Here is a 16,860-nt window from a genome sequence, read left to right on the forward strand (position 1 = left end):
GCATTTGTAATCGGCCAAAGAGGTCTCGGGTTGATATGTCTGGCTCCACTGTACATCTCAGGTTGTAACTTGAGTGTATTTAAATGCTATTGCTACCCTGTGCCCTCATCTGAAAGTTTTGGACATCTCGCTGTAAAGATAGCCTTGCAAATCTGAGAGAACTATTGTCAGCTTGTTGCTGCTTCTCAGGGAGCAGTGAGGGCCAGCCGCTCGAAAAAGGGAAGGGGAGCCTGGGGCGGAGCATGGCATCAAAGCAGAACCAACAACGAGCCAGGATGCTAAGCATGAGTCAGGGTTAGGATCAGACCCTCGGGGTCAGGCATAGTCCAGTGATCACCCGGCAAGGTCTCAGTGAGGCAACAGGTCCCAGGGCAAGCCAGGAAGCCAAGCCAGTAGGTGTGGGTCGAGGTCAGGGGGATACCAGACCAGGTGCAGACATAGGGTGCCAACAATAAAGACTGCTTAAAAGTAGCCCCCAGGGGAAAAGGAGAAAGGGAGCGTCAGGCCCTCGCTTCTAGCTTTCTTCATAACAGCTCTTATTAGTGGAAGAGCTGCCTTTGGACTTGGCAAGCTAAACTTAACTCAGCCAACAAAACTTCTTGAAGGTGGGTGCATTCAGGGCCCTAACACTGTCCTCTTTGATACTATTTTTAGGAAAAAATCAGTGTCTTATATGCAGGCTGTCCTAAAATAACCAGAGGCCTTAGAGTCTGCAGGATTTTTTTATCTATTCTTTATATCTTTGAGAAGCTAGCTTATTTACAGCTTTTCAGGTTTCTCTTAGTTGTGTTAAGAGGAACCTACGTAGAACACATGGAGACTTTTCAGAGGAGTAGGTCTGATCGAAAAAGCACCATGGAAGGAAGTTTGTTTTGTCCCAGCTGGGCTGCTTTGCCAGTGCCAGCTGTGGACTGGTGTAAAATGATCATATGGGATCACAGAGGCATCATAAGTAGGAGTCATACAATAGGAGTGAGAGTTCATGGATATCCTTGATACCTGCAATAACAGGAAAGTCCTGGAAAATTGGACAGTACAGTCCATAGGCCCTTTACATGCAGAGGCGTCTTGAGTTATGACAATGAACAGAAATCACATCAGCTCATACCGTGCAGTGAAACATGAGAGGGATTGATGGCAAACAAAGGAAAACATTTTAAATGAAAATGTACAGGTGTGCCTTCTAGATAATGATGTCTCCAAAATCCATTGTAAGGAGCAAATGTATTATTATGGGCATTGAAGGAAATGGGCATGTAAAAAAGAGGAACGAATATGAGTTATACAGATTGCTGAAAAACTTCTGGAATGGAGACCCTTTTCACCAGTGAAAGCATTACCTAGAATTTGAACTGCCTTCCTCCTGACAAGTGTTGGAAAGTATTTCTCTACACCTAATTCCTGTCTAATGACATACATTTATCTGTTGTCTCTTTCCAGGACTTCCAAGTTTGCCCTGACTCTTCCCCTCTGTGCAGATTGCCATCCATTCAGCATCACTTCTTTGTTATGAGATGCCCAAAATGAATTTTTCTTCCTAAGGTAGGCACCTCCAGCATCCGCAATCATCTTGTATCGCATAGGTTACATTATTCTGACTTGTTCTTGCAGCAGTTCTATACAAACATGTTCATGGCAGGTTGTTCTGCAACATTCCCACTTTTTCCTTCTTTTCAGTCTAACAGCCATTCTGAATTCCTGACTCAGGTCTTCATACTTTCATTCATAAAGAGCACAGACATCAATCTAGTCAACTGTAGCTCATTTTCCAGACTTCTTTCTTGTTTGCATTATTATAAAGAGCAAAATAAGGTCTTTTTATTTCCTATGGCTCCTCCCACTGTGCATTGGTTCTGTGGGGTAGGTAAGTAGGACGTTCCCAACCACAACACAACCTTCAGAACTATTTTCCCCTTCCTTCTTGACGTTATGGTTTTGCACTTCTTCCCCTACTCCGACAGTCTGTTATGCCTAGTACCTTCTCTCTTGCCCAGCCAGTGTTTCCCCACTTCTTTTCTTTCGTACATATTAATTTCTTCTGTGAAGGATAAAAAGGCAAGAGAGGTTGAGGAAAGAGGATCACATGTCAAAATTGGTTCCATTCTTGTTCTGAAGCCCATTTTCCTTATTATGCTAGGTGGACGAGGCTTGATCTGTCCAGAAGAAATTACATTTGATAATAACTGGGATGGATGCAGACTTCAGTGTCATCAAATATGTTGTATATTTATGGTGAGATTTGGTGATCCAACCAAACAGCACTTCGAAACTGTTTTTGCCTGCACTTGAACATCAGATGCTTCAGAAGTTTTCATGCCTTCCACAGTCTCTATAGAGTCAAAAGATTCTTGTCTTGTGTTGATAGCACCTGTTAGTTCTTCAAGAAGCCTTTCAGTATAGATTCTTCAGGTCTTGGTTAGACTGAGGTTGTTACTGCTATTTCTGCTTTTATTTTCTGTTTTCTTAGACAATGACGCGGAAGGAAGAGCATATTTAAGATCATTATCAATTTATACTGTGTCTTAGCATGAGTTAAGAAAATGGGGATTTTCGGTTTTACATCTTTTTAATATTCGTTTGATAGTAACATGCAATGAAACACAGTGGCATTTTGTGAATACATAGTTTGGTTCAGTTCCATTCCATTTTGCATTTTTTATTGAATCAATCTAATAATTTGGTTACTGTGCATGTACGTGCATGCTCATATATAAACATTTGAAGTGGGGTAAAAAGTAAATTCACACATATTGGGAGAACAATTTTACACGGTTTTTAATTGGATAAAGAGGGACAGAGGCAACATTTTTGCCTCAAAGCAAGTAAAGAGCAGGCTAATCCATCATTTCTGTGCAGGGGTATAACATCTGAAACCACAGTAGTAGTTTGCAATTATGCAGTAAATATGCCAATCATATGTTTGAAAAGAAAAGTGGGGTTTTTTTCTTTTTTATTGAAGAAAGAAGATATGTACAAATTGGAATCAAATTACAGAAGTGAAATTCACCTGAAAATTTAACTGCTGGGAAAAAAAAATTCATCTGTTTCTATGACGGAAACTCATAATAGTGTTTCCAGCGAGCATTAAGTTATTGGAGTGGTAGAAATAATACTGAAAGGTTTTTGTGAAAAATGAGTAAAAGAGTAAAATTTCTTAATTTCAAATTGCAATTGAGTCTTCTGTAGATGTGGTATAAATTAACTGAGAAATTGCCTGTCCCTTTTTCAAAGTAATTTCTAAGCTCTGGAAGCCTTTTGTTTTTAATGCAGACAAAATAAGATTAATTTACCTTTTCTTGACCAGCAGTAAGGTTCACTATTGTGTGTTTTAAAGGGAAATGCATGCAATCAAGGAACATTTTGCAAATTAAAGTGAATTGTAAAAGCAAAATTACAAAAAAAACCAATACTTCCTACTAAGGAAGTGCAGGATCTATAAAAGACAACGTAAAACTAAAAATATTTTAAATCTGAGAGCCATTCTTGCAGCTAACATGGTATCTGCAGCATTCAGAGCAGTGATGCAGGCTTTTAGCCAGAACCTTGTGTCTGCAGGATTGTATTTCACTAATTTTATCCAGATATATAAGTTATTACTTCAGTGGTGGCAAGCCATAAAATGAACATCCAGAGCTGTAAGTAAGCAAGTGGAATGTCAGTTCTCTTTAGAGAGTTTTTCTGTTCAAGTAGGATAGCAGTCTTGGCTTTCTTTAAGTCACCAATAACTGTCTCTAACTGTTGCAGACACTGTTTACAGAGACAGACACAGAGTCTTTGCATATCTAAAGAGATTAGAGAGTCCCCAAAAAGACAGTATTTCAGGTTTTATCTTGCATGTCTGTTGCTATTTGTAGCAGTTTACACGAGATCTCAAAGTCTTAGGCTTCATCATCATTTCTACATCTATATATGAAAAAAAGAATTGAGAAAGCATAGTCTGGGTTGGCATTTTGTTTCCAGATATTTTATTTCAGTTCTGATTGATCACTAGAAAAAATAATCATCTGACAGTTTTCTTTTATGCTCTTCACAATCTTTTACTTGTTGCCTGTGACTGAGACCTAATCGACCCTCGATGTAGTCCTTTTGGGCTGACTTACATCTTTGCTGTTTCAGTCTTTGTTGCACAGCAGCTGCCTCAGAATATTTGCTCTGTGGTGACAGTGGTTCCCAAGTCAATATCATGTCATAGGGAACATACAGCTTAAGGCAGTATAATAGATAGTGAAATGTTGAAAAAGGCAAAACTATTTTCCCTCCAAATCATAATTAACACCTTCGGGGAAATCTTATCTTATTTTATATTAGCATATTTTTATGTTTGTATTTTTACAAATATGATTGCAAAGGGTTATTTCTTGCTCTGAGATTCTTTGATGAAAGATGCTATAGATGTGTGGAATACTTACATAAAGTGTTGTGCTATTGATTTGCTCCTATTGCTATGTGGAACTGAGATCAAAACAGCATGTATTCAGCAAGGGAGTTATGCACATGCATAACTTAAAAGATGTAAATAGTTGACTATCAAATATCAAAGAGTGCTTACATGCCTAATGTACAGTGTGCATAGAATCACCTATAGATCAGATCCCTAAGGGGAATTCTAAGTGCTATTGCCTTCATATGCAGTTCTGCAAAATATTTCTGATGTATGGTTTTGAGTTTTGATAAAATGGTGTAACAAGCTGTAAATTTTAGTTAATGAGGTAGAAGTGTTCCATGATTTTTAGTTTGTTAATAGTTGAAGAGTAAATAAAGAATATGAATGCTACAAATAGAGAATATGAACGCTACAAATGTAAAGGAAACGTGGTCTGTGAACACAATGGAGTGTTTTCATACTTGCCTGTCATTGTAGGTAAGTGTTGAAAAACATATGTTGAGTTTCAGCTGTTGTATCATGTGTGTTTTATGTCATACCTTTGGCATTGTTTTACATGGTTCTGGCAGATAAATTTCTTCTGAAGTATTCTTTAGAAGAATACTTGATACACAGAGGAAGCACCTTGCTTATGTTCTGTGCAAGTGCTAGAGAAAAAATTGTCAGAGATTTCATTTGATGTTTGACACACATTTTAAAGCTTCACGCTAAAGTGTTATATTCGTCCTGGAGTGTTTATCCGTTCTCTACTCGATAATCATAGAATCCTTTAGGCTATTTCTCTGAGGTATGGAGGGTTAGTTCAAGAGCTAATGAGTATTTTGTGTACACAAAGTAAAAGAATTCAAAGATAAGAGAATTACCCCATAGTATCTAATCCAATAATTCATGAGAGTGAGAGTCCCTGACTGCAGGAGTTTTTGTGAAATTCAGAAAGGTTAAAGTCTTGAAGAAAGTAATTTACTGCTTTGGGGAGTTTATCTGTTCTCTACTCGATAATCCTTTAGGCTATTTCTCTGGGGTATGGAAGGTTAGTTCAAGAGCTAATGAGTATTTTGTGTACACAAAGTAAAAGAATTTAAAGATAGGAGAATTACCCCATAGTGTCTAATTCAATAATTCATGAGAGTGAGAGTCCCTGACTGCAGAAGTTTTTGTGAAATTCAGAAAGGTTAAAGACTTCAAGAAAGTTTTCTACTGCTTTGGGGCATGCTTTGGCAAGTAGGTGATGAGGTGGAGGCCTCATGTAATTTTTCATTAGAAATGGTTGACTAGTCTTAAACACTTGGCTCTGGGAGGATCTTCATATTTTTGTAGGTTGTAGGTACGTTGGTCAGATGTTAAGTAATGCCAAGGTTGGGTAGGCCTGTCTGCTCAGCTTTAACATCACCATTTATTGTGCTGGTTTATAGGAATTGTGTTTTAGCGTGTTCAACTGTCAGAGTGCATTGCATGGTGACCCTAACAAAGATTAAGACATGGAAGTTGAGGGACAGAAATCCCAGAGGCTCTTTTCCAGTGTCACTGTGACTTAACAGCAGGCACCAGCCATTAAGATTGTGTCTCAGTAAAAAAAGAAATGTTTAATTTATTCTTTTTTGACAGGCGTCCAAGCGTGACTGGAGAAACAGTTACCTCTGAGGAAAGACTAGTGGTAGTATCCTTTTCCCAAAATGATACAAAGCAGAGATAGTCTATGAACTGGTTAAATATGTGGTGTTAAGCTACAGATGCCAGTGATACAGAATGATGTAGTGAAACATTAGAAAATACATAGGAGCTGAAGTTAGATTTGGAATAGAGTTGGGTGCTCGAAATCTTTGGTTTTTTTAATTTTGGTGTGTGCATGTTATCATGCCATGTTTTATTGCTTTACCATGTTCTGTGTTATCTCCATGGAACGTTTGTGAAGGAATGTGAAAAAATTCACCAAACTTAAAGTGATGGAGAGAACGAAATAACACCAATGAAAATTTGCAGATTTGGTATGAATAGGAGTACAAGCTTTACTATTTGTTACTACACTGAAAGTATTGCTTCTGTGTCTCTTGTCATGCTAATAATGGTCCTTACCCTTAGAATGTCAGGAATGTTATTCACTAGTCCCATGTCTGAAGAACATAGATGAACTCAGTTTGCCAGAGTTCATATAGGAGGGATTCCATCTGTGTAGGTTTTTATTTAACAAATGAAGGCTGGTCCTAGCTATAATCAGGGACTGAAATTGCAGCAGGTAAGACAAGATACTATCCAACACAAAAATTGCCTTCATTGTGAATTTGTATGGTACACATTAGTACACAAAACAGTTATGTGGAGCTGGTTCATTTTTCTTCTCTTCTTTTGAATTTTTAGTGTTATGTTCTAACTTTTTTGGCAGTTTGTAAGGGAAGTGCCGTAAAATGCAGCCTGCCTTGTGGAAAGGTTTGTGAATCTTTTTTCTCTTTTTAAACAGTTGCTTTATAGTGAGCAAAACCTGCAGGATGATAGTCCCTAAAAACAGTAGTCCTTTCCTACTCCTTTGCCTCATCCTTTGCCGGCTTGTCCAGTTCTAGCATGAAAATGTCAGATTGGAAGGGGTCAGTTCTTTGATCCTATTCAGTTTTTAGAAAGATCAAGGTTACAGATTTTTCCCAACTGCAGCAATGTGGCTACCTGTCATCCGGCAATTATATAGAGACTCAGCCTGTTTAACATATACCACTGAGCAACCATCAAAGGTTAACCATTTTCCAACATACTAATCTAGTTGGATGCAAACCAACTACTTAATGAAAAATGCTCTGTATCTTGTTACTGTTTTTCTGAGTAATGCAGTCCAACTCATCTTACTTTAAAAGTTCTTCCTGAAACACTTACTTGTGCCAATACACTTGTTTCCACATACATTGTTTTCTTCAGTACAAAACACTTCAGAAAATGGATTAAGTAATGCATCCTTTTTTTTTTTTTTTTTTTTTGTGTGTGTGTTGGAACAGAATTGTGAGCCAAGTAACCAAGCTTGGTCATTGAGACACCATGGGAAAGAGAATTTAGATTTTGCCAGAGCCAGAAGTTTCAAAGTGGAGAGCAGAAGCAGGCAGATTTGCAAGGGACTGCAGTATTTGAGTAGATAAAGCGTACCACAAAGTACTGCATTCTTAAGTCAAAATTCAGACACTGCCTTGAATGGTCTCTCTGATGAGGGCTTTTATGGAAGAAGTATGCAAAAAAGTATTTAATTAAGCAAGTAAAAATGGAAATCCATCTTAATATTTACTTTATTCTTGGCAAAGGGTGTTGCAAACTTTTTCTTCTGGCAGAAGTGTCAACATTCATAACTGATTACAAAAAGTTCAAAAGAAAATACGGGGACAATAGTTGCAGAGCACCTAAAAGAGGTTTTACGGATAACTCACTACCTGTGTTCTTTATGGTCTTGTTCTCAAAATCAGATTACTGTAATTTTATAAGGGTAACACTGAGAGGCAATCTACTGATAGATTTTATGTAGGTTGTTAGCAGGATTTTGAGCCAAATTCTTCAACAAAGAAGTCCAGGTATGTGGTGGACTGATAGGTTTCTAAAAAACCTGTATGTGAACTTTTTCAGCTTAGGCAGTATTATTTCTCCTCGGTAAGAGGAGGCTGTGGTCACCCACCAGAAGATGTGACCAATGCAGTGAAACATGAGTTTCTGTGAAGATGTCAGATTCTGAAGTCTCCCTGACTTGCCCTGGTTCTGTATGGAATGTGTGGATGGTACAAACACACTGTGCTGTGCATTCTTCCTTTTGCATGGAAGAGAAGACACAGAGACAGTCAGAAATGGTTATCTACCATGTGAATTTAGACTTGGCAGTCTGTTAAATCCCAAGGGTATCATGTGCATTGGCTAATGTTTGGCTTGGCAATCTGCAGACAGAACAAATCTATTGAAGTCTCATGAAAAGTTGTGATGATCAGAAGAAAATGCAGGACATGCAGCACATGCTGTCCTCCATATGTCATTTTGTTCCATTTTTTTGATCCATTTTCTCTTCTTTCTCCTCTTCTAGACACACCCAGATTCAGACATTTCAATATCTGAAAACAAAAGATGCAGTGCAGTGATACAACCTGTTCCCTGCTGCTATAAGCTGTTCTGGCTACTGTCCTAAAAATTGCAATAAAGATGTACAAAGCAAAAGTTTCAGCAGGCTTTTTCAGTCGGGAAAAAAAAAAGCAAGTGATCCTTGCTAAAACCAAAATTTTTGCAGCTTTACATTTTAGAAACACTCAGACCTCTGTTCTCCATCCCAGCTTAATGGCCATAGGGAATCTAAAAGAGCTTTCTTCAACCCATCCCAAAAATAAATGAATAAATAAATAAGTAAATAAATAAAATAATAATCTAATAAGCAACAGATGTTTAAACTTGTTTCAGCTGCAATTAAAACAAAGTCTTTGTGCTACAGAGTCTGTTTTAAAGCTCTGCATAGTCCCTCCATTTCTCAGTGCTGTTCTTGTGGTAGGGCTAGACAAGTACTTTTCTCCTTAGGCCCCCTCCCTCAGCTCTCCACTGTTTTGTATAAAAGAACTTTAATGAATGTGCCTGGTTAGCCCTTCTTTAGCCCACCAAAGCATCGGACTTAACAGACTGGTTTATGCTTTTACTAAGTTTCTTTGCAATTTCCTCACTAAGTCACTTCTCACTGGGGCTAACAAAACAAATCAAATGTGGAACTCCTAGGTCAAGTCAGAGCATGACTTTTCCTCTCAGTAGTCAAAATTTAAAAATGATGCATCCAGTCATTCTAAAAAGAGATTTAAAATATTTCTGTATCAAAAAGCAAGTGTGCTGTAGTAAGTATAGTTCAAAACAACTAAGGGTTTAAACAATGAGAAAATAATACACTATTGTACAACTACTAAAATAGGGCAGGGGACAAGAAATAGACAAAGTGTTCAACAAAACATTTTTAGGTGCTTTAATATTTTTTACTTAAGTAGATGGTAGCAAAGGTCACTTTATGACAGCAGTTGTCTTTGGGGTTTAGTAAACAGAACTATATTATTGTTGCAGTGTATTCTGATTTAGGCCTCTTTTCCAGGGAGCTGAATTTTTTTATTTTCCTTTACATGCATGAAGTACCATATTCCACAAACAGCCCTATTAAAGTCAGTGGTCCTGATTTTCATCTATAGTAAGACATCCTCTGTATTGCTTTGTGGTTGTATAGAGGCATTAAGAAGGCCTGAACTCCAGCTGGGTAATGTAACACTAGCTCATTCCCTATAATATGTTGTCAAACCAAAGTAAGTTAAGAAAAACAAACTCCCAAAATGGAGTTACAGTCCAGTGTTTGTAGAGATTTTTCTCAGCATTAGTAGAGACTAGTTATTTTCATGGCATGTAGTTTGATGAGCATTAATTAAGAATGAAGGGTATTTTCTAGTCATGGAAGTACTGAGGAAGGTAGATGTTTGAATATTAACTCGGTGGTAGGCAATATCATTTGTAAATCACACTTTTCTAGTGTGTCAGTCCACATAACTCATACAATGAGTGAGCTGAAAGGCTGGATGTCTTTCAGAAAGATGCATGGGCAGGCTTTTTGTTGTGGGGGCGACGTTCAGGCAAAATTAACAAATCCAGTGACAGAATGTCTGCTTAACTCATAAATCTCTAGAGAATTTTCTGTTTTAGCCTGGAGCGATGTTTATATGTATGTCAATGAACTTAAAATCAAAGCCCCTTGCCTGGCCTACGGGAAAGGAAATGCATCATGAGAATAGGATACCTTCCAACACTAAGGATTCCTTATAATTTTCTACTGAACACCTCCAGGTTAATACTGTAGCAACAAGACTCTCACAGTGGAATGTGTTGAACAGTCCTTTCTTGATTAATGCTGTACTTCTTCAGGAAGGATATAAAGGTCAAGGTTAGGAGGACTACGGTGATTTACTAGCAGAAATCTGTTAGGTATTTTAAAGGGTGTTATTCAAATGTCTGCTTTATTTCCAAACAAATGACTGAACTTGGATTGGGTGGTTTTGATTCCAAGGCTGCTGGAAAGGAGAAAGCAATAGATTTGTTACTATTACTAAAAAACTGAATAAATACACTTCTCAAAGAGCCTTTCTAGTGTAGAATGCAAGTGTCAGGCCCTTCTGACTTCTGCAGTTGATAATGTCTTAATGACACATACTATCTACCACTGCCTCTACGAAGTGTGCATCTGAGTGCTACCATGCTATCAAAACAATCAGCATCTGGCCAAGTTTCTTTCTAGTGATGTCTAAGGAAAATTGATTTCCATTCATTATAAAACAATTTATCCCTTAGCTGGGGGCAGTTTTCATCAACTCGAAAGTAGTTAAATAATGATGGCAGATAACAGATTATTTCTAATTTATTCACTTTTAGTTTCCTAAAGAAGCAAGTATGAGAACTTACAAAATTATTAGGTTCTTTTTAAGATGTTTGAAAGCTTTTTAAGAAGCCCCTGGACTTAGTGATCTGCCCATACGATAGGATATTATTGAGAAAGTCAACTTCTATATATTCTTAGCGTAATAAATCTAGAATATTTAGTGGTCTAGTTTGTGTAAAAACTTATCTGATCTGCCTCTACCTTGTACTTTTTCAAAACATTTATGTGCTTCTTGTATCTATTTGGCTTAATGTTTCAGGTGAAAACTCAGAAAATTCTAGCATGTTTGTCTTTCCTTTTTAACTCTGAAACAAACATAAGGACATGTATCATATTTATTATTTCAGTTTAAGCAGTACTATTTTTTTCATTCAGTCTTTGAGAAACTTTCGCAAGATTGTCCACTGTAGATACAAGAGCAATGGCCCATATCCTACCCACTGCAACTTTACATGTTGGAGACTCTCCATTTAGAAAAAACTAGTTGGATGTACTCGTATAATGCCTTTAGTCTGGATCCTTGGATAGATCCCTGTGAGTTCACATGTAACAGGACGAAACAGAAGGCAGATTGTATAGGCCAGGTTGAAGCATTCAGAGCTAGATGAGTCACAAAGAGTAATGTTATTCCTTAAGAAAATTTAAGATTAACGTATTTCTAACACTGCTTTCCTGCAGATCTCCCCCACAAAAGGCCAAAGTCATGGCCAAAGAAGAGTCCATAGCTAACTCAGGTGGCACTTCAAAGCTAAGTCACTACTGATGGACAAAGCTCCTACTGGTTTCCCTCATGTTCCCTCAAATATGCCAGATTTACTTAGAGATGGGCCCCATGGTCTTTCTATCGCATATCCAGCAAAATTTCATGAAGTCATCTTAATGGAAATGTGTCAAATTATTCCCCTTCAGGTAGTTCTGCGTGAAAAGATAAACTAGGGGTTATCTCTATTGCTAAATGCAAACTCTTATTAAATGTGCATATTGTTCCTACAGCCAAACTTCACTGACTGTAGAAGAGTCATGAGCAAGATGTGTGGTTTTTTCACCATTGTTATTTCTGGGAGTCAAACATAGAACAGGCAGGGCAACTTTACTGATGCATAGTGACTGTTGGCTTTGAAAATAATTTTGGTTAAATTTTGGTCCATTATCTCAATCTTTTGTGCTTTATCATCTTGAAAAAGTAGCTGGAGAACAGTTTAAAAATGGATAGATGTTTGGCATTTGGGAATAATATTTCCTTCATAAAATTGATTGGATGAGACTATTATGTCTGTTAAAATAAAAAACTAGGATATCTGTAGGTCTTCTGGACTGATATGCCTAGGAGCAACGTCATGTCACCTCTCTTCCTGCTAACTCCTTTATTCATAATCTATCCTCTTAGGCTTAAAAGAAGCACCTTTAAGATCAGACAATTTAAGTATAAATGGTCTCTGATCTCATCATTCTGATATTTTCACAATCACAGAACTAAACTTGAAACGACTAAGTCATTAATGCAATGCTTTTTAACTCTACCACCATGTAGATCACTTAAAATAGAAAAAAAAAGTGTATATCTTTCTTACATGTAGCGGATTTTAAAGAGAATTCTTGAAGTAGCTTTGAGGAAAAATCATTAAATTTTGCCGATAAAACTTAGGATTCAGTAAGTCAAGCAGTAGCAGTGATTTTCACACAGTTCTACATTAATGACCAAGGAATATCTCTGCCAAGAACTTCATGATGAATCTTTTGGAATTAAAATGCAAAATGGAATGAGATAAAGAGAAGGTCAAAGAGGGCTTGTGTGAGACCTTGTCAGGCAAGACTTTTCATTACGCTCTTCTAGTGTAATCTTTTCTTTGGGTGCAAATGGGTTGTAAAAGTTTATGATTTAAGAACAGCAGAACCCCATGATCAAATCTTGCCTATAGTTTTTGAATATAGTTTGAAAGATTAAGAACAGGTGATTCATGGGGAATTGGATATTAGGAAAAATTTCTTTACTTAAAGAGTGGTCAGGCCTTGGAACAGGCTGCCCAGGGAAGTGGTGGAGTCACCAGCCCTGGAGGTATTTAAAAGACGTGTAGATGAGGCACTTAGGGACATGGTTTAGTGGGTATGGTAGTGTTGGGTTGATGGTTGGACTCGATGATCTTAGAGGTCTTTTCCAACCTTAATGATTCTATGATTCTATGATTCTGTGGGCTATGTGTTGAAAGGTAGATTGCTTACTATATATTTCCTGATACATTCTGTAAGAATTTGTGGATAATGTGCAGGACTCTATTGGCTCTATGGGAAAGATGAAACTGCATGTTATTTTTACTGTTAGACTTTGACTTGATCATCACTAATGAAAAGAAGAAAAATTGTGTTGTCTTAGTAGCTTGTAAAACTTCCCAAATATACACTTCTTTTGCAATGTACAACTTGAGAATTGTAAAATAGGAACCTGGCTTGGACCATTAATAAGCACCATCTGTTAAATGGCCATGTAAGATTTTTACATCCAAAAAGAATCCACAAAAAGATTGGTTTAATGTTAGATATCATGGATAGATTTTTTTAACCAAATAATTTTTTTAACCAAATAATGTTCTCCCACTTTTTAAGATCAAATGTTGTGACTGATTAAGATGTGTGCATTTCAATATATAGAGCCAGACAATACAGTTTTTTAGCAGTGTTTATTTTGTAAAAAAAAAAAAAAAAAAAAAGGAACCAATTAATTTGAAAGGAAGTCATCATACCTGTCTTTTGATTGCACACTTTTGAACAAAAATAATACAGAGCGGAGAATGAAAAAAACAATTTTTATGTTGCTACTTCAAAATAACACCTAAGTCTATGAATGTTCAAAATGAAAATATATATATACCAAGAATGCTAAAATGTCTATTTTACATTATCTACAAAACGTATGTTCTAATCCAGCCACAAATCATAGGAAAATATTTTGATACATGAGAAAAGCTATAAACATAAGAACATTTTGGAGGGAAATAACACACATAAAAGCTCATTAAATAATTACAACAACAAATAAATAGTTTGTTCAGCTTTACTTTTTGATTGCTGCCATGCATATTTTAATTTTTGGTATATTGAGATAAAAGAAAGGTCAGCATGCAAGGCATTTTTTTTAGAATGAATCTGAAAGCAGATACTAGGTGTTGTATTTTTAAGCTGTTGTTAGAAGGTCATAAAACATGATATAGAAGGCAATAGATGTGATAATTAACTGTTCTCATGAAAACACACCACAAAGCATCTTTTTACAAAATAGACTTCAGTGAATATTCATGGCAAATTTTCTTTGCCTCCATGGCTGGAGAAAATGTAAAAGTTTATAGTGTGGGTTTGGAAGGCTTGTGTTACTCCCCATCTTGAGCATTTGGAAAATCACCCAAAAGGTCCATATGCTGAGAATGCCCCTTTTGATTTTGGTCAAAGCAATAAGCATGTAGTGTCAACTGAGAACACAGCAATGGCAGACTTGTCTTTAAGCAGTCAGAACGGTAAAGCAAATGGTTACAGGTGAGTTCAATTTTGGCAGGAGGAGAGGGAGATGAGAGAGGAGAGAATGTCTGACTTCTAACTTGTACTATGTTTGCTGGATTTACTGGCTCTTTTCCTCTCTTTGTGATGCTGGATAGGTTTTGCTTGAGAGGTTCCCTCAAAGTTGTGGCTGGACTCATTGTGCTGCCTGGTGTATCGCTTGCACTTGCAGGCTGTGACCACAGTTATTTTGTAGGTTCTTATACTTCCATCCTGGCACTGAAGCTGGATCCTCTGGGTGCGAGTTTTGTCATTGACACATCTCCACTCTTGCGAGCTCCGCCTGCTCCAGTACTTGGTTCCATAACCTCCTCCAATCCAGTTGGGGAGCAGTGGCAAAGGGAGGCATTCACCAGCACACACCAGCTCCTTCAGTGGATTGATGCTGGTGCACTGGCCATCTGAAATGTACTTGGTGGATCTCAGTTCCCGACAGCCAACTTGAACACGATCTGCAGAATGCACAGAATAATAAACACTGAGATTCAGAATGGAGAGATTTCCTTAACCAGTCATTTTCACATTAACAAGCTATGTTTTGCAGAAGTTAAAGTAGGCTGTAATCTTTACAGGACGTCTCTTTACTGTTGTGTCCCCCAACACAAGGGCCTCAAGCGCTGATGGTATCTCTGGGTATTACTACAGCATAAAGAAATCATAATGATATGCACTTCAGCAGTTGTGGTAGAAGAGGCAATTTTTTTCTCTATTCTTCTCAGGGACATACCTTTTAGAAGAGAAAAAATGCCCCAAGGGAAGAAATGTTTCCTGCTTGTTCTCAGTCTAGGGAATCTGCTCTGTGATGTTTACAACAATTATGTTGGATCATTAGCAAGGGGGAAAATAGTGTTTTGGAAACTGTTTATATGCTTTAAAATTAATTTCAAATAGTGTGTTTCTAGGGTTACACTGGAACGAGTCTCCCATGAGTGCTGCTGCTCTGAACACAGATACTGCAGAAGTGGTAACAGCTGAAGTTACCAGGGAATGGTGTTCTGCATGCAAAGTTTGAATTATTAGCAGTAACGATGTCAGAGTGGTCATTCTGCCCTCAGGGTAACACCGTCTTTGTATCTGTAGTAGTCTTTGTATTATATGTAACATAGAGGATCCTGCAAATTCTCTCAGGCAACTGACATAGAATCAACATGCAAAGCTTCTCATACAGGCATGTTTGTACCCGTCTGTATGTGCAGCTCTGCACCCTGCAATAAACACAACTGTTTATTTCAGTAATTACACTTTGAAATAAACGCCCACAGTGCGCTTAATTTTAATAAGCAATCTTTACTGGCTATGCTCTCCCTCTTTCTGAAGGACAATTACGGCGCAAATTCTACACACAATGCAATTAACTAACGCCTTTAAAATAGAAGTAATTACTAGAAACATTTTAGAGTGAATCATAAAAGGCTTTGAAGGTACATCTACATATCACAGCTACAGGCTGCTTCTGTTTCTACTTGGATTTTTGGAAGCAAGTTCTGAACAGAGACACTGAGTTAAGATTACTTCACCCTGTCCCCTGTGTCTCGGGATGGGCAGTCAGAGGGACTGTAAATCTGCAGGCTGATCCGAGGGACTGTTTACAGGGCTGTTCTCCTGCAGCCTGCCTTGCAGAAAAGATTCAAGCTTGCCTTCCTGCAGCTGCACTCAGGAATGTACCTGGAAGCAGCTGGTCACAGATTTGAGTTTGTCTCTCCTGTTTTTATGTCTTTCCTGGCTCAGCTTTTCTCCAGTGACAGCTCATTGACGATGAATACCTACTGGGCTGCTCCAGTAATCTCATAATGATGAGATGTTTCCTGTGCACTTAAACCCTTAGCATTCATAGAAGCTGACACACCTGGCTTAGCTTCGGTGTCACTTTTTGCCTTCACTTTCCAGGGAAGACGCTATTTTTATCAAATCGTTGTGGGTGGGTTGGTGTGTGTATGTGTGTGTCTCTGTTTGGATTTCTTTCATTTTAAGGAGGCGGGCAGGGGAGGGAACAGATAAAGTCAGCAAAAGGTTTCCAGATCCCCATGTATCTGACATATATACATAAAACTCAGCAAAAAGACTAGATGTAAAAAGGCAAGTTAGAGCAGAGATCATAGGTAAATTACGAGCTGATTTGTTTACTTTTGCTGGGGGTGTTAAGCAGGTAAGTGCTACAGCAGGAAGTAAAACTACACAGCGGGAACAAAATTCGGAGTTTTTTATTGCATTTGAAAAGTAGCCCAGACACCTCCCCTGCCCACAGTGGGAAGGTGAGTTAAGAAAGCGAGCGCTTTGCAAACGCTTCTCACTCCTTTTCCTTTATCTTGCTTCTCTGCCGGATAGCCCATAAAACCCGGCGTTCCTGGATGAACCTCCCTAGGAAGTAACCTGCCCGAGAGAGCCGGTCCTGCAGGACTCGCACGGGGGAGGGAGGCAGGCTTGCTCGGGGGCCGCCCGGCGAGCCAGGAACCAGCAGCATCTTCCCTTGCCCCGGCTTCCCCGAGGCGCTGGTTCCCTACAGCGCCGCACTCGGGGGGGCAAAGCGCGCTGC

The 16,860-nt window shown here is 38.2% G+C and overlaps 1 protein-coding gene across 1 annotated transcript; it reads right to left on the reverse strand.

Moving 5' to 3' along the window:
- Nucleotides 1-13,442: 13,442 nt before the first annotated feature.
- On the reverse strand, nucleotides 13,443-16,788 carry LOC104072481 (sclerostin domain-containing protein 1-like). Its single transcript, XM_009580867.1, has 2 exons — nucleotides 16,638-16,788; nucleotides 13,443-14,779 (listed from the first exon to the last, which is right to left on the reverse strand). Exons 1-2 carry the CDS (start codon nucleotides 16,786-16,788, stop codon nucleotides 14,364-14,366), a joined length of 567 nt encoding a protein of 188 aa, XP_009579162.1. The 3' UTR covers nucleotides 13,443-14,363.
- Nucleotides 16,789-16,860: the final 72 nt, after the last annotated feature.

This window comes from Fulmarus glacialis, unplaced genomic scaffold (genome assembly GCF_000690835.1).
Source record: "Fulmarus glacialis isolate BGI_N327 unplaced genomic scaffold, ASM69083v1 scaffold34836, whole genome shotgun sequence".
Classification (NCBI taxonomy): domain Eukaryota; kingdom Metazoa; phylum Chordata; class Aves; order Procellariiformes; family Procellariidae; genus Fulmarus; species Fulmarus glacialis.